The following is a 24,810-nucleotide window of genomic DNA, read 5'->3' on the forward strand; positions in this document are numbered from 1 at the left end:
TATGAATTCTCCAATAATGTTTCATTTTAATGAAGTGGCCTCTTCATGCTGAACAGCATGAAAATGACAGCCTTAAAAACTAAGAGTGTGTTTGTTTCGGGAAGCACAGCAATTAAATAAGTGGTGTCTTGCAAAACAGTCTCTAGCTTGTGCTGATGGCTAAGTTATTTGTAACCACTTCTGCATTTCATGTATCATTTTTCATTTTCCCACAGTCAAGTTCTTTTAATGTCAATAATATATCTTTAAAATTATTATTCTTTATTTAAAACCCTCTTGACACAATGAAATTCTGTTTCAAAGCTCTTTCTCCATGCTTTTTGAACTTTTCTCCAGATTGTTTCAGGGCAGGAGGGAAGCTCAACAATATTGTGTTATGTAGTTGTACTAAGAAGGACGCAAAAACTTGCTTGACATTAGAGAAGGAAATTTGAAAAAGAGTTCAAATTACATTGGCATTCAAATTCAGTGTTTTTGCATTAGGAATAAAGCATTTAATAGTCTAGAACAGTGTTTCTAACCCAAAAGTTACTTTATTTTGAACAATAAATTAAAACATGAATCATGCACGGTTTTTTTTTGTTTTTAGAGCCCAGTCCAAAGCTTCCTGAAAAGGAATTTTGATAGGTGTCATCTTGAGTCCCCACTAAAGGTTATTGACAAACAGTTCAACATGCTGCAAAATGATGTGGAACAGTTTTTGTACTTTGAAATAAATCTCTTAGGAATGCTCGGTTTTAGGGCATCATACGTTTCGGTTTACAAACAACTTGCATTTAATGCAACTAGTATGGCAGTCTCAGATGTATGCACTATAATTACTACTTGAGATGTGGCAATTATCTCAGCGTAAGCTAAATGATCATCTCTTTTGGCATTTTACTGTTTAACACATAGATGAAGTAAACATCGGTGATTCGGGTCATAAATAACCCAAAGTAAATTTGGAAAATTCTTACCTCTGTATGTCAGAGAAAGGAGAAGAGGCTGTTTGCTTTTTAGTGAGAGAGACGTGCTGAGTTTTCTAGCCTACTGCGGGTGAAAATGAATACAGAAGGCTATGCAGAAAGCATAGGGAAGGCTAACAGAGCATTCCCTCGCAGAAATTTCCACGTACCCTCCCGTTCCAGGTGAGAAGAATGAGGAAGAATTGTCTAATATTAGTTTGGAGGTCTAACACCTTCTTGCACAAAGAAAGCATTATATAGGAGTTAAAACAGTGTACTCTGGAGTAAAGGGCAGCTGGAATAATTTTGTATTAATTTCAGAGGTGACTTATGCAATACAGTGTTTGCTCTTGGCAGACAGTGCTACTACTCTGTTTTTCAGTATATTGGATCATTCCGCTCTGTACAGCAATACCTCAAAAATTACAAGTTCCTACCCAGAAAAATATTCCAGTAAATTAGCTGCTATTCTTTATTAAAATATAAATTATTTATCAATATAAGACTTTCAGATATTCAGAATCCAAGTAAAAGTTGGAAGTTGGCATGGAAACATACTTAGGAATATAGTAACATTTTTCTGGGCTTATTGAGATAGGCAGACCACAAAATTATATGTTTCCAGGAATGTTGTTACCAGGATTTCAATATACGTGGCATGGAGCTTAAATTATTGTGGATGGAGTTATTAACATCATTATGCTTAAAGTGCTACAGTAATAGGAGTTGAAAATTAAATTGAAGTATTCTGTACTGGAGAGGAAGGAGGTTCTTGGCCAGAAGAGTTTCACAATTTGGATATTTGTCACATCATCATTACTGATCCCTTCTCACTGAAACCTGCAGCGTTCTGTCATCTGCACAACAGGACATATCACAAGAGCATGATTTATTTATTTTTTCTTTGAGGCATGGTATAACCTGTTCCTAGATTTATTCTTATTAAAGGTAAACAAATTTAATAAAGTTTTGGCTAGAGTTTGTTTCTGCAACTCCTGTATACCTAAATGACAGTACAAAGCCAGTTACTATCTTAGTATGAGTAGATTAGCCAAAGCTTTAGTCAGGCTGTACCAGTATTTTTGCCAATAAGGTTTTGCCTGAGGAAAGGGAGGGTTCAAGTGTTTTCCATTTGTTAATTCCTGTTTGCTCCTTTTCTGATTGAAAAAGAGAAAAAAAAATTACTCTGACTTGAAAGTCAGTAGCAAAAGGAGGGAAGAAATATTTCTATTTTGCACAAAGTACCTCACCTGGATTTTTTTCAGGACTGTTTACCTGTCCTGTTCACAGGACTCTGGGAATGATGGTAGAGGTGTTTAAGGGACTTTAAATGTCCGGCAGCAGCAGTGAGTCAGTTCTGTATGTGCGGTACAGGTCAGAATCCTCCCTTATCCTATACACCTACAGGAGGTGGGGAGAAAATGTTTTCATTCTTTTAATATTTCTTGCAGCACGCTTTTACAAAGAGCTGATGCAACCAGGTCTTTTTAACTAGGGTAACCAGATAACCTATGAGTTTACCTTTTACTCTTTTTACTTTACCTTGTCATGCAAAGTTAGGCATCCTACCTCAGTTTAAGTATTTGGGTAGTCAGTGTTTTTGGAGAGAAAACATGCTAGTTGCAAGAGCAGGAACAGTCTTCGCAACCTTCTGCTCTTCCTATGCTTTGGGAATCATGTACTGCAATGTCTTGGAGAAGAACAATTCTCCTAAATCTTCCCCTTGTTCCTGGAACAAGATTCCAGCAGAATTCTTGGTTTCTTTTTCCCTTGTGAAAATTCTATAATTTATTTTATTCCAGTCACACTAGAAGGCAAATGACACTATACCTTCTGAGATTCCAATTTTCCACAAAGGATTTTCAAAGGCAGAAGGAGATGCCTCCTTTTTCAACACAGCAGAAATCTGTCATGCATCTGTTTGAACTCTTTCAGTGTACTCAGACCTGACCTAAAAACATAGTGTACTGTTCTTGAAGGTATATGTGATATATTGTCTCCAAATCTCATTTCTGATTTACAGGTAAATACCCTTTTCACAAAAATCAATGTTGCTTCACAGAGTGAAGTAATTGCATTTAAAAGTGAATAAATAAGGAGTGTGCTTGTAAACATGATTTGTTAAGGTATTACTATATCTCAGTTGGAGTATTCAGGACAAGAATGACAAAAATGAAAAATAAAATACTGATTTTGTTCTAGGTTCAGAGTCCTTCTTGGATGCAGCCTCAACCATATATAATGCAGCACCCAGTAAGTTTTTATTCTTCTCCATTGTTGTGTTACTGATTGTATAAACACTTCACAAACTTTAAACAACAGGAAATAGGCCAGTTCCTGCCCAATTACTTCCAGAGTTTTGACAATTACATCATGATTAAGTCATGGATCAAAATTTAAAAAAGAAACAAAGATAGTAACCTGAATTGGGGCCTTATTTTATTAGGGAAAAAAGAAAGCTGCCTTCAGGGTATCGAGGTGATGAGGACGGTTACCTTAGTTACCCAGTCAGCATCCTGAGGAAACTTTTTTTTCTTTTTTTTTACCCTCCTCTTTATTTATTTTATTGAAATGAAAAGCTCTTTGCAAACACCAATGTTTTACATACTGTTTACCCATCAGGGGCTGGAACTGAAGACCCAAGGTTTTAGAATGGACCTAGAATAGTTCAGACTGGGTAATTTGTGAAAGACAGATGTATGTAGTGATATAAATGACATTATGGGCACTGACTTGAGAAAACCTGCATAGCTTGTTCTGGCTTCTCTGCTCATTAGTAATGCTAGTCTCCCTACACTTCTGGCTGTGGCATCTGTACCAGACTGTCAGGCATTCTAATCTATACTCTCCCATGATATTTTGCTTCTTATCTGTGTCATTTACCAATTAAGTACCATTATATCTGAGACTTACTAGGTTTCTTGAGATCAGCATTACAAATAATAACAAGTGCTTTAATATATGGGCTCCTATAGTTAACAAACAAGTCTGTTTCCAGATATAGAAAGGATATTGTCTTGACTTTAATTAACCTCTCCATGCAGATTATAGAATGTAAATCTTCCTGGCAGAACATTTTCTTCTTGTGCATGCAGAGAAGGTGATACTGAAGACGCTCTCACACACTTAATTGTTGTTGTATATGTTTTTCAATGTTAAACACACACACGCTACAGGTTTTAACTTTTCTCTCTGTCGAGACAGGCTTTCGTAAAAAATCATCTTGCAAATCATGCTGTGAAGGACACAGGTTGATATGTTATAATGCTATAAGGTGCATTAGTTTCACAGGTGTACAAGATGAGATTTCACAGCTGAAAAAGAGCCTCTAGATTCCTGACTTAAGTTCAGTTTTGACCTGTGTGAAGACTTGTGCTGTCTTCCTCATTTGCTTTGCAGAGAAGCCTGCAGTCTGCAGACAGGAAATTCTTTTAGTGTTTGATGTGCCTGTGACTCATTTCATCTACGCTGATCACATGGTTGTTTTTCCAACTATATTCTGTACGGGTTTTTTCTTTTCTTTTTAAGGATTATTTATTGATCCAAAATACTGGCTTTTAGTACACTGCAATTATTTCTGTTAGTTTTGAGCTTCCATCAATTTTAGTTGACACTTCTGCAAGCATAAGTCATACAAAGTATTTGGAAAAGAAAAGGGTTTTTGTAGAACATGGTTGGTAAAATGAAATTTGTTGATAACCTTCCATTTCAGATAACATAAAAAACCTTGCAAGTGTGCCCTCCATATTTAGCAATCTGAAGTGTTTAAACATTTGATATATACTTTTAATGAAGTTAACAGAATGGTACAGGAGTAATAGAAGGGTCGTCACAGTAGCCAGCATTTAGACAAAGAATCAGCATTGCTACCCATTCTTCTAAAATCTGTGTGCTAATGAAACCAGCCATTAGGTAGGGCAGCTGTCTTGGGTGTGAACATCACATGTGACAGGTAGAATTCTCCTAAGACAAATGTTCCTCCAAAGCTTCCATTCCTAAAGGTGAGATAAAAGTTTCTTCCTGAAGCCTGAAATTCCAAAGCTTAAGGAAATGAATTGATACCTGGTAACATGTGCAGGTTTTTGCTTTAAAATTAGCATTTGGTTCAACTCATGGTTTATGAAGTGTCTTCAGCAGGTGTCTTAAGTGCATTGTACGTCAGCATATTCAGGAGGAGGTCAGTGCAGTTCTTACCCCATTACCAAACTGTGCAAAATGCATCTGCTCGAGCAGAATATTCAGAATGCCCCAGACCTGCTTCCTGAGTCAGTGCCTGGGATCGAGGAGGGGTTTTGTGGTGTATCGCTCAGAAGGACAGCCCATACTTAGGCTCTTGACTCAAAAATGTAATTAAAATCTGCGTGTTGCCGCAACCATTTCTTTCTTTCTGTTTTAATAGGGTGCTGTACTGACTCCCTCCATGGACCACACCATGTCACTACAGCCTGCATCAATGATAAGCCCTCTGACACAGCAGATGAGTCATCTTTCATTAGGCAGTACTGGAACAGTATGTAGCAATTTAATACAAAATAGAACTTACACAAGTAGAAAAAACTGTGTGTAGATCACAGTACGCATGTGCAGCTTGCAGGGAGAAAATAAGTAATCCTTTAAGTAGTCTTTCATCCAATAAAATATTAAAACCTATCTCTTTTTAAATCATACTCAGAAGTTTTATTCAGTCTGTTAGCTGATCAGAACTTGGAAATGAGTAAATAAAAATAGATCAAAGTAAATGAAAGGAACCCAGGAGGTAACTCCAGAGTTGTATTGAAAAAGAAAAAATAGTTGTTTTAACTCTTCAGGAGATCAGAGTTGCAGAAAATTATACAAAGTGTGGAACAGAAACTAAACCAGAAGACATGCAAGCTAGCTTCTAAATGGAAATACTCTTCTTCCCTGAGCAAATAGAAATAAAAGAAAGAAAAGGTGACGATTGAGATTTACAGAGAAGTAAATCCCATTACCTAGTCTTTGAAGTCTAAATTTGAGTTTTGTCAAAACAGGTATCTCACTTTTCCAAAAAGACTATTGATTTCAGACACAAAGGTCTTTCCCTCATATACATTGCTTTAGGGAAACAGTCACTATCTATTAAACAATATCATGATAGATATTTTGAGTACTCTTGAATTTACATTGGGCTTTAACTCAATTTAACGGACTCTCTGTCTTTCTAGTACATGCCAGCCACAACAGCTATGCAAGGAGCCTACATACCCCAATATACACATGTTCAGACAGCAGCGGTTCCTGTTGAGGTCAGTATATTTTATAAAAGACCAGAGGTAAGAGACATGAATAGGATATTAGATATTTTTTTTCCTAGGAAAACCACTTTTGAAAGCCTAACATTGTAACTGTGAATTTTCTGTGGATACAAAGTATATTAAAACTATAAAGTGTCATTATTGTAAACTAACATAACTAGTACTATAACAAAGAATGACATGTAGTTGTAGCACTACAGTACTTGGAGCGCTTGGAGCAGTCTTCGTAAGAGTGTAGCTCAGGTGAACTTTGTGGTTTTTGAAACCTAACTTCTAATAGGAACAAGTTGGTCTTTCATTTAGTTCTCCTGTGAGCAAAGTTCTCTGCAAACAGACCATGATTGTAACTTTTTGAAGAGGATCCCAATTTTACCCTGGCGTCTCAGGATACCATGCACATTTGCCTAATAAACCCCTCTACAGGTCCAGTTGAAGAGCATAACTAAATGGTAGACAATAGTTTGTCTGCTGTTTTGACTTACCTTACACCCTTTCATAGATCAGTATTTCCTTAACAGAGGAGTTGGACAAGGTATGCTGCAGCTCTTGTGTGCAGAATGAGTGCGAGACAGGCTCTGGAAGAGACTGTAGGAAAAAACATTTTGTTTCAAAGTCTATTTGTCCAGAAACTCCAGAAATTGTTTGGTCCAGTTCATGCATCTGCCCGTGTGGGTTGGAAAAGGAATTTAGTAATTAGCTGATTGCACTGTTGATCAGAGCACCGTCAGCTGAATGAATTCCTTGGTTTCTGGGCAGGCTGCATGTGAAGTCCCAGCTACAATTCTTTGTGCTGCAGTAGTGCCAGTCGCAGCATGGTACTCAAATTGATAGTGTTTGTACATGTGGTCAGTAGATCTTGTTCTTCTCCCTGCCCCTCAAAAGGACAGGGGCAGAATGCTCTTCTGCATTTGCAGGTAGAAAATACACTAGCAGTTATTTGCTCACTCTGCATATTTATTTCTATAATGTCAAAGGTTTGTGGTTTTTTTTAGTTGTCATCAAAGTAGCTGAGGAAATACAAGGTTTTATTTCTCTGTTTGCTGAAATTTAAATCATTGCGAAGTTAACACCTCAAGTTTGGAATACCCCACTTGAGAAATGTTAGAAAGACTTCAGATTTGAAGACTGTTAATTGCATGGGTCACACGGAAACACAGATTGCAGATAATGCTGCCTGATTTTGTGTCTCACATCTTGTCTTAATTTTTGTTTTCAGGAAGCCAGTGGTCAACAGCAGGTTACAGTAGAGACGTCCAGTGACCATTCTCCATATACGTATCAGCAAAATAAGTAACTGTGAGGTAGGGTTCATCCTGTCACATGAAAGATGTGAATTCAAAGATGTTTTATTTCATAACTTACAGTACTCTGTATTGAAAATTTTTTTATGTCCTATAAATATAACACTGATAATATCTGGGGACAGACAGTGAAGTTAATTTGAACTTGGCCAGGAAAGGAAGCACAGGTTCCAAAAGTGAGTTAATGAATTATGAGTAATAGTGTTTTAATAATTTCTCTATAGCATAACTGGATTATGTTGGATTTTAATTTGTTCATCTTGGCAGCATGCTGTATACAAGAATAACAATGAATTAGTGCAAAAATATGAGAATCACAATGGTAAAGGGAGCTGTATTTATAGGTATAATATCCTCTAGTTCTGTGGTACATGTAAGATTTGGAAGCAGCTTTGCAACTGACTTACAGACCACAGGCAGGGGGGTGGTCTGGTAGGAATCCTTGCTGACCTTTTCCCCTGAAAACTTGCCTGCTCATCTTTTTTTCGAGGAAAAGGCTATTTGGTCCAGAATTTTATCTATTAATTTTTAATCCATGTCCTTGTTCAGCTCTAATTCCAGACTTCTACTTTCCTCCTTTAGGTTTCCTCCGGCTTTGCTTGCATGGCCTTTCTTTGCTAATGACTCATTAGTTTTACCCGAACTCCTTCCATGCAGAATTTTTGCTTTCTGTAGATTGCCATCCTTAAAATATTGTTTGCAGTAACCATTCCTTTTTCCATCCTCCATGTTTTATAATTCTGGAATTTAATTCTTCCTTTAACTCATCTTTTTCCGAGTGATTTGTAAGCCAGGTAACTTGACTAAATAGTTTTTTTTATCAGATTTTGTAAGACCTCATACTGAAAAATTCCATTCAGCTGCAATAACGTGCTAGAGGCCATCCTAAAAGGCTTTTTCTACAGCCCTCACAGCATTTATTAGATACTCAAAAATCATAATCGGTTATGTGCGAAGAATTCCTAATTGTATCATATTCTCCCTAAAATGTATAGATCTACCAGTACACACATTTTGGCATTACCTTTGATTTTGCAGGTCCGCTGTGCTGTTTGACGGCACGGCTCTCATCCCCGTTATTGGCATAACAACTTCTTACATGTTCAAGGATGTAAAGATAGAAACAAACCAATGGGGAAACTTTGCACGTTCAACAGATGGCACAGTCTGCATGGCATGACATATGACCTGTGTTTATTATTGTAGTCTGGCCAAATGCTGGTATCTAGAGAAAGCCCACATCCTTGATTTGCTTCCAGGGCAAGGAGAAAGCAAAGCCACAGACCCTTCTTGTTACTCATCTCCTAGTGTTAAAATCATGGCTACCACTCGTTTCCCATGCCAAGGCTGTTGGCTGGTGTTAACCGCTTTTCAAGGAATTATTTGTTTTGCCCTAAGTCTTCCTTGTGGGCACATAAAACCTCCTTACCAATAGAGATCTGTGATAGACAGCAAAGTGTAATCCGGCGTGTCATCTCCCCGTCCTGCCTTTCTCTCCCAGCCTGTCTGCATCTTTCCCATAGACTGGGGACAGGGAGGAGGAGCAGCGTTTAGTCTCCTGAAAGGATGAGATGTGCTGCCACGTGAGACACATTTTGTAATGATGAGACTGTGTAGAATACCCAGCTCTGTGAGCAACTCTGTCCGTTTGCTGTAAGCCAATCCTCCACATATTTTATGCTGCAGAGAAGTACCTTTACCTGTATTGATATGCAGGAGGAGCCAGCGAAATCTATGTCAGCAGTGGCTGTGGCAGTGGGCACGTGGGGAGAGTTAATATTACTCAGTTGATTTCAGCCTCAGAGTATGGCATTTGGTATTTCTGTCCTTGGAATATGTTGGTACTTGTCATTTTTCAGACAGGTGAAGGGGAGGGAATTGATTTACTTCTTGCCCTAAATACAGGGAACAGTGCAACCTCTTAATTATTATCGCTTTGTGACTATTGTCAAACTGAAACTTCTTTATAAATACACATGCGGCACTTTTGGGAGCGTCTTATTAAAAGTTGGTATGCATATTGCCATAAATAACAGTAAATGACAACTAGCACATTTGTGTAAGTGAACGCAGTCAATCAGAAATACCCAGCATCTTTCCTTTAGTGTCTACATTTAATAACTTCATAGTTTCTTTTCAGAAAGTTGCTACTATGTGAAAATAGTCAAAGGGACTTGAAAAGTAGCCCATTATAATTCTTCAAGCCTTAAAATACCAGACTTTGTCTTGCCTTGAGAAATTAAAAAATTGTCTTAACTTTTTTTCATTAGCTGGATGTTTTTTTAAACCCATATGGCAATGTAAGTCTATACAGTAAATTCAGAAGTCTTCCTTCAAATTTGATGAGCCCTGAATTGCTGTTAAGTATTAGCCATGGTGGAGGTACAGTAGCTGTCTCTGCATTAGGCGTTGCACATAGCCTGCCCGAGGCTGCACCAAAAGAAAGTTGTGTTCCTTTTCCAGAGATCAAAAGCCTTGGAGATGCCTCAGGATTAAGCTCATACACTCACCCACTTTTGGTCATTTAAAACGAAACAATAATAACAGAACGACAAAGAAGGGAATAGCTTTGAATGCAGTCGCACGGTTCCCCAGTGGGAGCTCTGCACGCTGCACGGGAATGAGAGAGAGTGGGGGAAAATAGAACACAGGCTGTATCCTGGCGGAGAGCCTTATCCTGGGAAGGGCCAAGCACCTGTACTGCTGCCTGTGTTACTTTGCAGATTTGTACTCAGAGTCACTTGGTCTTCTCGCAGCTGTCTAAAATAGGAAATGATTTAGTTTTATGGACAGCTACATTAGAAAAAAAGCGCGCAATTGTAACTCTGCTCTAGCTCTGACCTTTCTGTGTTACAGATGTCCAGTGTTGACCTGGCCTGGAGAAGGGTGCAAAGGCTGAAACAATCATGGATTTTACTGATCAATTGTGCTTTAGGAATTATTGACAGTTTTGCACAGGTTCTTGAAAATGTTATTTATAATGAAATCAACTAAAACTATTTTTGCTATAAGTTCTATAAGGTGCATAAGAAAAACCTTAAATTCATCTAGTAGCTGTTCCCATGAACAGGTTTATTTTAGTAAAAAAAAAAAATTTTTATCAAGTGTTATGACGCAAAAAAAAATATTCAAATTTCTGGGTATGCACAGATGACCACGAAGATTTATTCATGTGCATGACAGAATTTGTGTTTTGGTTTATTTTTATTTTGTTTATTTCTTTTTTTTTTTTTTAATTGTATGAAATGGGTTTTCTGAAGTTTAAAAATAGTAAAACATCTAAGATGATGTTCTGTGCTTGCAGTGTGTGAGTGTTGCTTTAGTGCAGTGTTGCAGTTATAGTGTCTGGTCTTTTAGCTTTCTGTTTTTCTTTTAATGTAGTGTGAAGTGTCTTATCCTTTTCTATGAATTCCAATTTGCCTTAAATCTTTCAATGCTGTAGCTGTTTCAGTAAGTAGTCCAAACTAATGGTGTAGAATGCTTTGACCAAATGAGCTGGTCTATTATGCCTTGTAAAACAGCAGCATAGGGCTTTTAAAGGTAGTCAATAAAAGTTGCTGAAAATTTGGCTTTTTTAATGTGTAGTAAGTGTTTTTAATGATTTTTCACATAATATGTAAGGTAGTGAAATGCAAGAGGGGAAAAAAATGTTTTGTGTGAAACACATTTTCTGACTGGGGAAATTTTAATAGGATAAATTGTTTGTAAGGCCATATGCCAATAGTTCCCTCTGGTAGTTTGAATGATTTAGGAACTCTGCTGTATGATGCCATGTAAAATCTTTTTTTGCCTTTTTTCAGAAACTAACTTGATGTTCTAGTTTTAGCATAGGTAAAGTAGGGAGTTTGGGGTGGAGATATCACCGAATGTTTTTGTCCTTCCTTTATACTAATGATAGTGCTTTAGGATGAGGATTGTGCTGAGACTTAGCAAACAGAAAAGTTGCTATTACAGCAAAATGGCAAAAGCTAAAGGACTCGTTTTCAAACATACGCTGAGATGTAAGTAGAAGCATAATTGATTGGGTACTAGCTCTCTATAGTAGGTAAATAAAAATAAAAAGACTTGGCACTTTTAAAAGGTAACTTTACCAAAGAACAAAGAGCCAGTAACCAATAATTCTGATTTGTCTCAGCATTACGTCTTCTGTACTCTTTATTTTTGCCGGACCAGTTTGCGGTTAGGAGAATGTGCCTTTTTTGTACATTTGCATTTAGGTTTTATAATTTTAATTGATGTATGGACACAAAAGCATGAAGGAAGACTTGGATCCAAGCAGTGCCACACTTTACATCATCACTACAAGTGTTAAGTGTAAAGAAAACCAATTTTGAAACTATGAAATTCCTGATTCATAAATACACAGTTATTTGTACTTCACATATTAGATAATTCACTGCTACTAAAGCTCTTTATTACAATTGCATATGTTTTAAATCGAACGATGAATTAAGTTGTCTTCCAAAACTGTGTACTTCTCTGGTCAGCTGTATATGATCAGTTATCTACCTCAAAGTTTATTTCCTTTTGTATTGGGACAGGTTGCTGGCCCTCCCTGTTTCCACAGACCAAATCATCCTAGCTCAGGAGCTAGGGCTAAGCAGTTGTTTCTTTCAAGTATTTTTTAGTTTTTAAATTTTGTGTGAGTATTGGAGTATAGATGTCGGTGACATTTCATAGTTTCAAAAGTAAATTGCTGCTCTGAGAAGTGTAGATTCTAGTGAAATACATAGTCATAAGAGATGTGTTTTTGTTTTTTCTTTTTTTAAAAAGTTGTGGTATTATTGGTTCTATGCTCCCTGGAATATTACTGCTTTGTAAAAAGTCCAGACTTCCTGCAGCACCTTGCCTGTATCTGGTAACTTTCCAAGCCTGGATCTCTCACTACTTGATATTTTTGCGTTAATTAAAACTGCAGTATGATAGCTGTGTTAGAGGGAGGGAAGAGCTGCTGCCAGAAATGTCTGAACTAAGTGCCATACTCATTGTCTGGGTAAGATTTGGGAAATTTAACCTCTGTACATAAAGAAATAATCAGTTACTTAAACATCACATAGTAGACAGCCATTAAATTATAAAAAATTAATTTATGAAGAAAGACCTTTTGTACAGATTGAAAAAAAAAAGATTTTCATAGAGATATCTATATGATCAAGAGAGTTAATTTTTTATTTTTGTTTTACTAGTGCCACAAACTTGCCAGTGGTAACTTATTTGTCCGGTTCAAGATAACTCTGTAGTTTTGTTTCCTAGGACTTGTTGTTAAACGCCAAAAGACATTTTTGAACTGTAAATTTGATTAGATTGTTAGCTTTTTTCTGTTTTATTTCTTTGAAAACTTTTGAATAAAAAAGATCCAAAAAAATGAAAAAGTATTGTCTTTTTCCTTCAGCCCTTCCTCAAGGGAAAACCCAAACAGGTTGTGGTAAAACCTTTGCATTTATTTTGAATTAGCCAGAGTTACTTTCTGCTTTACAGTCTGGGTTTTTCCCTCCTCTGTGTTTCGTTAAAATTAAATTTTAATTCTTTCAAACTACATTACAAAGTCACTTATTCTTTTAGACAAAACGGGAAAAGACGTGCGGAAAATAGATGGTGAAATGTCCGATTAGAATGCAAAAAGTCTCTTGTCCTCTGTGTCAGCCTGCACAGAGAGTTGTACGTCACCAGGCCTGCATGCTGTGGTTGTAAATGCAAGCCAGTTTTCTAGAAGTAACGGTGGAGATGGAGGGTCACTTTGGTAGTTCGTGCGTTGAACATCTGCTGCGTAAAAGTGCTTTTGTCTGCCCACATGCCGTGGTGTTGGCTGGCACACCCGGTTCGGGAGAGCAGAGGTGATACTTCACTGGAATTCAAAACGATTCCGAGTTTTGCTTTCCAGCTGCTATCTTTAAGCGCTTTATTTCTTTAAAGATAATCTCTGGGTTTATTATCCTTTTGGCAGGATCACTACTGCTGATGGTGCATGTCAGTTAGAGGACTTCTCCGCCCAAAGTGAGGCTTGGGAAAGAAAGAGGAAAATACAAACTATTGTGTCTCCTCAGCCAAATGCTTTACCGATTGCATGGTCCTCGATGTGGTTTTGTATTGATGTGTGTGGCATGAGAGGGGCTCTGACCTAGTTGTGGGCACCCAATCCAGTGACAGGGAGCAGTGGCTGGGTGACCCAGCGGGCCCCTGCACCTCGCCGCGGGTACCGGGGAGGCAAAGGGGAGGCTTGGTTGCTGCAGGCGGTGCCCCCCTGGAGAAGCCTCCCCCCCTGGGGAGACAGCCCTTGACATGACACAGCTGGTTGTGACATATGCCAAGGGCTCCACCACAGCTGCGGGCGGCCGGGCAGCCTGCGGGCTGGGTGTGCTGGGCTCCGCTGCAGGCACTGCGCGGCCCAAGCTTTCGGGCGCATGGTACTAATGCAAGATACCGACCGTAAACGTGTTTGCAGTGGAGCTAGCAAAAGGGACTCGCCTAGAGGTTAGGAACTTGATTTGCATTAGCTTATGCAATAAAGACATCCTTGACAATGGTGGCTGTTATTATTAACAAAGAGGGGAAAAAACCTTGCGCTGTGTGCTACTAAACACATTTATAATCCTGTAACTGAAAAAAATAGCATTTAACCATTCTGGGGTAGTTTAAATACTGGCGCAGTATGTTGCCTGTCTAAAATGCAATGGATGAGGGGATGAATACGGAACTTTCAAAGGGTTTTGTTACTTTATTCCTGTTCACCACCATACTGAATTAATAACTCAGATTAATAAACAGTCTTTTTGAATTAAGTGAGAATACTACCTCACAAAAATTATATGTCATAGACTCAGAATAATTGAGGTTGGAAAGGCTTTTTGCTATCTATTTGCTTTTCTAATTAGCCCTATGGTAAACTTGGCTCTCTTACTGTAACTCCAAATATATTTGATAAGAATGTTTTCAGATTAGTACCTTTTGCCTGATATAATAAGGTTGTGTGTATCATTTCTATCAGGCAATCTGCAATAATGCAATGTCTTTATGTAATATACTTTTATTATATATAATAAAATTCATATTTATTACCAAGCGGCTTGTTCAAATGTTGACTCCATCCTCTTGCACACAACCTGTTGTGAACTCTACTAACAAACGTGATGTTAATATATTTTTTGACCTGTTAACAAATACTGATAAGCATCATATTCATGTTGGGTGATTTTGTACAGGCACAAATGTTTTGTGCAAGGCCATGCACAGACCCTATTGTTTGTTGGTTGTTAGTGATTAGAAAGTAGCCTTTCTTTAGGCCCTGAATAAAATCTTATTTTTCTTCGTTTTCTAAACTAGCTACACTGGGCAGGTGCAAGACAAGTGTAATCAATGCATTAGCAACAACGTAACAAAGTACTGTTATCAGCTGAGCCCTGCTAATAACTGTTTGCATCTATTGGGCTAGAAAATTCGTGGAGTAGGTCAGAGCAGTCTAGAGCACTCTTCCTTGTACTCTTGTCAGTTTTTCTCAGGAAAAGGAAAAATATGTAAAAAGTGATGCTTTGCTCTCCTCTTCTAGTTTTAATTTATGCTGTGGTACATCCACCATACCAGACAAACTTGGTGATTGACAAAAACTGTGCCACCTTACTTTCTGCAGCAACATGATATGAGAAATGCATTTTATGTGTCAGAATATTTATATGAGTTTGTACTCCTGCTCCTCCTGTGCACACTTTGCTGCACTTGTTCTTTTTGCTTTGATCAACCACTCCAAAATTATTTGCAAACTTTCACATGCTTTGGAATAGGATACTCAATCCTATCCTGTCCAGCAGCGTCTTACTGCAAAAACCAATGTGTTATTTGGTGGCATTTAAGATGTGTATGCTGTTACCTTCCAAACACTTGCAACACTGACGTACTCTTTCAACTGTGAAAGATCATCTGTATCATTCCCTAGCCAACAAATTCTGGCATTGATTAACCCAAACAAATCTGAGGCTTTTGGCTTTCAGACTTGGTCCATTAATTCTATCCAGAATAGGGATTAGGATAAAAAAACCTATTCTGTTTGGCAACTTCTCTTTCAGCTACTAAGAAAAGCCAAGCTGATGTCAGAACAGCAAAGATTTACAGTGCAGTGACCAGAGGGAGTGTGTAAAAGCCTGCGTGTGGAATGAGTCAGTCTTTCCTTTTCAGGACAGCTCTAACTGCATCTACCATCTGAGAAACCTGTGCAGCCCGTTTCTGCAGTAAAGAAGGAATCATATCACGGGAAAATACTACTGGATTTTTTTTTCCATGTCCAAGAAGAAAGGACAGCATGTCAACAGGCAAGCTTTAACTGTTAAAGTTACCTTGCCTTTTTCAACAGTATCCCCTCACTCAGTGCTCAGAATCTGTGGTGTTCTGAATTCTGCTGTGTTTCATCAGTCTCCCTGCAGCTGAATAAACTTATCTCTTTTGACAGCTTCACTGGGATAGAAAGAGATTTTTGGAGAACTTAAAGAATGAAGGTATGTGGCACCCTAAAGACTTCTCACATGCACACATGTTCAGATCAACCTGCTCAGGCAGCTTTCTAAGTAGCTTTATTGTTTTAGAGGCTAGCCTGCTAGTGTTACCAAGGGAGAAAACATTTGGAAAATTATTTCTGTGTGTACGCTCTGCTGATCCTAAAGAAGTCATCTTCAGTAGGAATTCTCCCCACCGGAAATTCACACGCAGGGTTGATGTTTTTAAGCAATATCTGTGAAGCACTTAAGGGTAATGGAATAAAACAATGTTTTAAAAGGCAGCCAGGAGAAAATTTACTAATCAATAGAATGTTTTGGTAAATAGTGTTAGCTTTTTTCAGGCACAAACAGAAAACGACTTGTCTTTCCATGATAAGAAATAGTTTTCCACCAATGAGAAAACACTCTGCTAATTGTTTTTTGCCTTCCAGTGAATGTAAAAGATAGGAAAATGTATTTACTGCTATTTGTTACAGCTTGGCTTTTGTATCAGTTTGTTCGGGTACCTTTACCCAATCTCAAAGATAATCTGTAAGCAGAATATCCATAACTAGGCACATGGAGTAGTTATTTATTGACTAGCCCACAGAAAAGCGAGGTAGGATTTCACAAGCCATTAGGCTGAGCATCGCCGTGCTCAGCCAGCAAGGTACGCGGGGCGGCTTTGCTGGCCAGGCAGGCATGGGGCAGGAGGGGAACGGTCAGTCCCTGCAGCGCTCCAGAGCAAACCCTCAGCATTGTCACTTCCATCGCCTGCCAGGCTCCGTCAGTGCCCCCAGCAATGACGGCTTGCCCCAACGCACCGACCTGATGCTTCCTGACTAGCCTTGCTCTTTTCCTCCTTTGGATTTTAAACCTTTCCATGTTGCTGCTTTTCCTCCTGAATCATTGAGCTACTGGCAATCCTGTCCCAACAGCTCTACCTCTGTCTGTAATTTTACCTTTCTTCTCTCTCCACAGACTTTCTCACAGCTTTTTTTCAGCAGTCTGAAGCCGGGTTATGCAGCTGGGCTGGATCAGAGCTGGGCCTTCGTGCACAGGCAGCTACAGCACTGGGAGAGGGGAGGGAGGCGCGTGGCAGGGGCTGCAGCGAGGTGACATACTCCAGGTCTTCCTCATGTCCAAAAAACATCGTTCAAGTGCAGCTGGAGGAGTGGGTATTCACAGAGCTCCAAGGGTTGCAGTCTTTGCCAGAAGAGAATGAAAACCAGGTTTCAACCAGCTTTAAGAGAGGCCAGCGTAGCTAGGTAGAATAAAACGCTCTGGAAGTTACCAGCTGCGTATATCGCGAGTTCATGACCTCCTTCAGCCCTGCCCTGTGCACGTCCTGTAGTTCCACGAGTTCCAGCTGTCAGTAGGCAGAGGGTTCATACGGGAGTGGGAAGGAGGCAGCTCATCGGCAAGTCGCAGGCTCCACGTAGTAAAAGGCGCATTGCCACTTGTGCAGCCCCTGTGCTGTGAGCCCCTGAGCCACAGAAGTTACTGAACAAAGACAGCAGCAGGGAAGTAAGCTTGCGTTCGGGAGTGCGAACCCTTGGGGTTTAATTTGTTGCTTAGTAAACTGTATTTAAGAGAGTGGCCTGGCTCCATCTTCTGTGGTGTCTCTAGAAACGGCAAAGCTTTACCGTCCATTCTAGGGCAAGTTTTGTATTAAGTGTTGAAAATCCAGATTTCAGTTATTAAAAAAAAAGAGAATTAAGCAGTTCCAGGAATTCCTCTCCTGAAAATATTTTGCAGATGAAACTAGCCAGTCATCTCTGGGAAAGCAATTTAGGACAAACCATACCATTGCGTGTATTACAGTAAGCATATGTGCAGCTCATCTATTCCAGATGGTGATCATCTGATCAGCCCTGCAGTGCGTGGCGCTGCCCTGTTTCAAGGCTGCAATTAATTTCCTAGGCAATGTTGTGTGCATCAGCAAACGCAGCTGTTGGGACCCATCCTTTTTCAATCGGACTCGTGCAGGTGGGTGAGCAGTGCAGAGCCCGGGGCTCAGAGGGTGCTGGCCCGGGCTCAGGCTGCCTCCCTGGTGCTGCCTTGGCTGCTAGTGCTGTCAGAGGGACAGAGCGGGGAGACCCCCGCACCCCAGCTGTCCCACTGCTGCTGCTCTTACCCTAGAGCTTAAATCACATCTTATCTTGCAGCCACCAGGGGGCATCTTCGTTATAAACTGAAATAATTAAAAATGTGAACTCCCATTCATAGTAGGTAATTAGGGTGCATTTATGATACCTGTTATTAAAAGCAAAACCTCATCCTGCCTTTGCATAATAAAATGCAAGTGCTCACATTCTAATAATGTTTCTACTCATCATTAAGACAGTGATAGGGTTGTCTTTATCAGAGGAAAAAAAAAAGCTGTAATTTTCCTTTGGTTAATGAAATGCATAAGGGTGCCTTCACTGCACAGCAGGCGGGGAAGGGAAAAAAAAAATCTAATCAAAACCACAGCATCACCAAAAACACAAGTGCTCCAGGCAGGGTCAGGGAGAATTGACAAGTAGCTTGTATGTGACAGACGAACACAAGAGAAGCCAAACAGCAAGGAAATGCTGGAGAAGTCAAACAGTCTGCAAAGATTCAACCCAGGCCAGAGCGAGAAACCTTTTTCCCATTAACTCAAAGCCAGTCTATTTGCATATACTCTTGGGAGCTTCCTTATTATTATTCTATCTTCATAAGAGCCAAGACAATTGAAAATGTATTCATTCAAAACACAGCATAAAAGAAACAAATACCTTTTCAGGAAGTAAATAAAGCTCTGAAAATAAATTAATATCTTGGGGGCTAAATGAAAAATCTATGCTACAAAACCATGCAAAGTATTTGGGGTGATGTGGAAAAGGCTGCTCATTTTTGGAAAGTTAAAAAAAGAAAATCTTTTAGTGGTCATTAAAGATGACACTTCTTATGTATCTATCCAGATTACTAGTACAGATGGGCAAGGTGAGAGGAGCGGACAACAGAAACAGTTATTTTTACTGTCTTGTCTCTATCTGTAATACGGCTTGAATTTAACAAATAAATCAAGCATAACCCACAGAGGATGTTGGTGCATCAAGTCTCGGAAGCTTTTTGTAGCATCCTTTTTGGTGAAGGGGAATCGGCTTGTCCATGCGTTTCAGACAGTTGTGTTCACCTCTGGTTCTGCTGGACACTCAGCCTTACACTGCATCATCAGTGCCCCAGGCAAGGCCAGAGACTCTGACCTGCACAATCTGGCTTTTAGATGTGGACTACAAGAAGCGTTTGTTAATCTCTGCCAGGGATTTTGTCACTCTTCAAAGTAATTAGATGAATTACTTCTGGACCAGGCCAAATTGCAGTATCGGGCACAATAAAAGACCCAAAGAGCAACCGGAACAAATAGGACAGTTCATAGACAGTCATGAATAAAAATACTGTAAGTCTGGAAATATAAAGTATTTCTCTGTTTTGCATACGCCCTAGCCTTAGGCTAAACAGTGCACAGACACAGACTTGAATTTCTGGAAAAGGATCTGATCCAGGCGTGTGTTTGCAATTTTTGAGTATTGCTTTTTATGTTGTATGCAATTCAGGGAGAAAAAGACGCAAATCCAAATTTATTTTTTTTTCTCCAAATTTCAGACCCGAAAGCCTTCCTTCTCTGTGTTTTTTTCTTTTTTCTTTGCAGTCTTGAGTACTTGTGATTATCTTCTTTTGGCATCCACCTCAATATCAGCATGACTATGTTTGTCACAGGTTTTATATGCTGCTGCAAGCAGGACTCAAATTAGGATTGGTGTGACCAAAGGACAATAGCTCTGCCAACAAGACAGACTTTTTTTGATCTAACTAGCAGATGCTCTGCTAGCGTCTCTCACTTTTTTGCCTCTCTCTTGCCTAAAGGACTGAAACCAGCCTGTCAGTGTGATTGTACTCACAGGAGCTACAACTGTTTGCACAAGATCCGAATCTAGCCTAATACCTACTTTAATAACTGCTTCCAACAGCTACTTGTGGCGGCTCAGATGGTAAATTCCATTCAATATATCATAGCTTTAAAAAGCAGAGATTTTTCCAGAAATGGCTACTCTTTTTATAGAGGCTATTTTGCACCCTAGTGGATTGTTTTAGATAGTAACAAATTGTTCCTGCATATCCCTGGTCATCAATCGCTTGCAAGAATAATATTGCAGGGGAACAAGGCTAGAAAAAGACCCTGCTGTGATTCAAACCTTGAATTCCTTTTTGTTCCCTCCCCTGGTACTTGGCAGTAGCTTTGGAAGAAGAAGAAACTACCAGACATATTAAAGACCTGGCATAAAATATTGGACCAGCTTTTCAGGTGTCACTGAGGGGCAGCAGGTCTAGAGGTGTCTCTCCAGTCCAGACTTAAGAAGATCTTAACTAGATTTAGCTTTTCAAGCAAGCCTGAAGGCTACTGACTGCCAGTCATCCTGACAAGGTGATGACTAATGGGGACAATTAGCTCCCTCCCCTAACATGCTGTCTGTCATGGCGATTTGAAAAGGAATAAGAACACTTTTCCCTAAGGAAACAGGTTGGCAAATGGGTTTGGGTCTGTTAAAGCTTTAGCGTAGTTTCATATTAACAAAATGTCAAAAAGTTGTTCCAAGGAAGAGCAGGTTCAAGCCCATATTGTCTGCTCTGTAAATTCCTATTTAATTCATGTTCACATATTGAAAAAATCACTCTATAACCAACCTGTATTTCCACAGAAGTAAGCTGCAGGATTTCCATTAACTCCAAAAGGAGGAAGATACATTTTGTGTTGTCCACTTCATAAGTAACAGCTTTTTGATTTTTAAGGGGTAACTAGCTAAGCTGTATAGGAGGAGTTAAAAACTAGCGGCTTTCAGTGATTAAGCTTGTTTCTGTCTCTTTCAGAACAGTATTTCCAGCTCATAGACAAAACTGAGGCACATCTGACTAGTTGTCATTCATTATCAATATTATCCGGCTGCTAATCATTAAAGCTAATGCTTACAGAAGTGTCTTGCATCTCTGACATTGATTTTAAGCATCCATCTCTCATAGAACTTTATTTTCAGATCTGCTGAGTGTCCAGAGCATGAAGGTCAGTTTGTGATGCGTGTTCACTGCTGAATTTTAAGAACCAAAAGCACCTTAGTTGTGCCAGTTAAATTTTTTCCGTAGTTCACACTCCTTATTGAACGAGTTTTGGTATAGCTGACTGCATGATCTCAGGAGAACTTGCTGAAAAGAAAGGAGAAAGGCAAAGGAGTTACCACCACTAAACTAGGCTACTCTTTACAGTGAACAAGAAGCAATCAGACTATAATCTAAGAGCCACTGTGAAAAGCTACATGACTAATCTGTATTTTCATTGTGTGACTGGTAGGAGAAGGAGGATGTAGCACAATAACCAATTGATTGGGAAGGCAATGTAGTCATTCAACAGGGCATTATTCTGAACCGATTTAAATGACAGTAGAGCAGCCCACTCTTGTCTTAAGGAAACACGAGTCATTCAAAAGCCATATCTAATGATGAAATTATTCCACTGAGTTATTTGTTGACATGTATTACATATAGCTAATATGTTCCTGCTGCAGACCCTGAGGACTCTTTGTTTATGCTAAACGTGAATGTATTCTAGCACATGAATTACTATCCTCCTGCTTGCTTCTTGGGCGCCTCCAGAATAAGTAATACGTTGGCATAACTTTGCCATTTGTCAGCCAGCAGTCTGGTAGCACATTTGCTCGTCAATCTAATTTTAACCTTTTCTCATACGAGCACTTGGTATTTCATGTAAATCAACCAGTCAGTCTGTCATTCAGTAGGATACAATCTTCATAGTCTTCTAAACTATGCGCTCTATCGTATGTGTTCATTTTCTCAGTAGCAGAGGAAAAGTAAAACTAATATATTACTTCTGGTTTCTTAATACCAGAATGCCAGGAATCTCTTTATTACTGCAATAGAGACAAGTGACAGGTCTAGCAGAGGTTTTGGACAATGGGCCTGGTAATGCATTCAGCACCTCCTGAATTGCAAGGTCTGGCCTGAATGGTAAGTAGCACAATGTGGCTTAAATGCTTCGTAGCACATATTCAAGGTCTGTTCCTATCATCACTGTAATTTGCAGCTAAGAATGCAGAAAAATACATGCAACTGATGAATTAAAAGTTTATTTATCAATAATTTCTCTGTGGTTCCAAGTTTCTTGATAAAATACTGATGCTGGCTGCAAAAGAGAACGTAATTCATTCTGAAATACAGGTAAGTTTGTGAATGCACATTTCTTTTGATAATTTCTGTAAATAACATGAAAAGTTTGCTGGGATATCCTTTACTTTGTGAGGGTTTTCGGAAATTGATTTGGCTATGAAAGTAGTATGCTTGAACTTCGACTGTTTTGTCAGGGTTGCTGTAAACATGCATCACTTTAATACCTTTATTTTCCAAACATGAGTGAGGGTCACAGTCCATTTATGCAGCCTAAAACCCATTCTGGCTTTTTCAGATACTTTACTGCGTTAAGAATGTTTTAAAAAAGCAATTGTAAAATTCTACTGAAACAATCTGTGATGTCTGCTAAGAATTCAGTCCCACACGACATCATTCACTACATGGTACAAAGTTAACTGTTTTAATAATTATGAAAATTATAGTTTGACTGATCTAAATTTTCCTTATTAATACTTTGAGACTATCAACACTGCATTGTATTTCACTCCACTCAGGCTTATGATTGATAAAATAAAGCTACATATATTTAATACTAGGTTCAGTTCTGAATAGTGATTGATGACACTGTACTGCACTTCTCCCCAGCACAGTGCTTAGTAGTCCCCTTGTCAAAGAGCAGAAGTGAAGCTCATTCACTCCTGCAGCATCACGAAGCCCCTCCTCAGTTCATACTCTCTTGTGCTGCTGTTTACTTACAGACTCCATCACACTTTGAGCCCATCCCCATTGCCATGCCCCCTTTCTAGCAACTTCTGTGCATGGTATGCACCCCAAAATTTACCTCTGGTGCTGTGGAATTAATTCACCTGTGTTGAGTTTCTGGGTGTAAGTTGTATCTAATGATATTTGTGCAGTTTCTACCACAGAGATATGTTTCTGATTGATGTAGTACTGTAATAGGAGTAATAACACGTAAACTGCTTCCATCACCACATCCAGCATCTTTTATATCTATGTACAGATCAAGTACAGGCAATATTTGCCCATCGTGATCTAAAGTGATATAAGACTTAATTTAGCACTAGTTTGACCCAAAGTTTTAGCCACAGATTAAGTAAATATCTTCAGAAACACAGGCCTGAGATTTCTGGCCGTTTTGAATAAACATACATCAGAAGAATTTGTCCCATAAAATATTCAGACACTTCTATTACTTAATTTTGCATAGCAGGGGTATACATGAGTTTATCCTCCGTGCTTTGATGGAGTTCTCGTATGCCAGGCAGCTGCAGTTTTTGCCTGTATCTCGGAGTGTGTCTAGGCAAATTCAATACAGTTGGTGAGGTGGACTGTCATAACTGGCGACAGCATTTGGTTTCACTGAGCATGTGAAAAGTAATTTTACGTGTAATTTGTTCATTGCATATTAGAGCCTCTGGTATCCCACCACTGTTCTTGCAGCTGCAAGCTCTATCTAGTCCAGGGAAGTGTGTATTACCAATAAATGATTGCTCTGAAGAAAAGCAGTGAATTTCTGGGAATGGGTTGGCAGGGGGACTAACTGTTATTACAGGAAAAATATATTCTGGTCTTACTTATTGTTTGTTCATTAAGGCACATGTAGCTGTGTTTAACAAACATCCTCTTCCCCTTCAAATTTTTCGTGACGCTTGATCCTTATGGATTACTGAAGAATTACAATCTAGCAACAGGATCAGAAGTTACAGAATTATATATGTGGTGAATCTAGACTCAGATCTTTATTTAAGAAAGAAATTAATCTTTTAATTCTGTGCCTGTATAAAGAAAAAAGAAAAATTATTGTAATGAGTTACTACCACCACAGACAACTTGGGTAATTTTTTCCCTGGGGTACATATCTCAGTTCTAGTTTTTTAGCAGTGTATTCCTCCAGGAATCCAAGGCAATATCCAACCATCTCTATTGGAAGGTGTGGTGGGCAAACCCAATACAGAAGGACTCAGTCTTTCTCTTTTCATGTGAATTTTGTATATAATTCAAAAAATCCTTAAATGCATTTTCAGGTACTGCTAATGAGACAGCTTTAAAAATTACTTCTCTAGAGCCGTGAGTCATACTAATTCTGTTAATGTCCATTGCTTTTTTAATCTTGACTCAGTCCCACCTATTAGATGGCAAATCTAGGTATCAAAGTCTAAATTCGGCTCACTTCATTGTTCGTGTCATGTTTCCCCCCAAAAGGGAGAGCAGATGCCACCCATGGGATGAGTACAGCTCATGGTTACCATTTGCAGCAATCTTGGTATTAAATGGATGCACAAAAGGTAAGTGCCATAACAACGTCCTGTCAACATGAGTTGCGCATGTGTGGGCCCCATATGAAAACTAATGAGCAACGAGGATATTCTGTCCTCCCCAGCATGTGTCTGGCATCCCGGCTGCTCAGAGTTTGCATACCTGTCCTCCTTGAATCATCAGGTTAAAAAAAGAAAGTGAAAGAATAATGTGCTAAATATGTAGCTAGAAACACTTCTGAAAAGGAGGATTTGGCAAGCTGCATTTAGGGAGAGACTACACTTATTTCAGTAAACAGAAATACTAAAAACAAGAAAAAAAACCCCTCTCAGACCTAATAAATTACCTGAAACCTACACGTTTTGGTCCAACACCTTTTGACAGA

At 39.0% G+C, this 24,810-nt stretch overlaps 1 protein-coding gene across 4 annotated transcripts in view; it reads left to right on the forward strand.

Moving 5' to 3' along the window:
• Nucleotides 1-12,893, forward strand: part of RBMS1 (RNA binding motif single stranded interacting protein 1) — a 148,963-nt gene extending 136,070 nt beyond the window's left edge. For 3 of the 4 annotated variants that reach the window (XM_056348393.1, XM_056348395.1, XM_056348396.1), the window contains exons 10-14: nt 3,150-3,200; nt 5,347-5,457; nt 6,131-6,211; nt 7,437-7,521; nt 10,378-12,893. In XM_056348393.1, coding sequence (XP_056204368.1) covers nt 3,150-3,200; nt 5,347-5,457; nt 6,131-6,211; nt 7,437-7,514 — 321 coding nt within the window. In that variant the 3' untranslated portion in view covers nt 7,515-7,521; nt 10,378-12,893. The other variant, XM_056348394.1, reaches the window with a different exon arrangement.
• Nucleotides 12,894-24,810: the final 11,917 nt, after the last annotated feature.

The sequence above is a fragment of the Falco biarmicus genome, chromosome 8 (genome assembly GCF_023638135.1).
Source record: "Falco biarmicus isolate bFalBia1 chromosome 8, bFalBia1.pri, whole genome shotgun sequence".
NCBI classification, from domain to species: domain Eukaryota; kingdom Metazoa; phylum Chordata; class Aves; order Falconiformes; family Falconidae; genus Falco; species Falco biarmicus.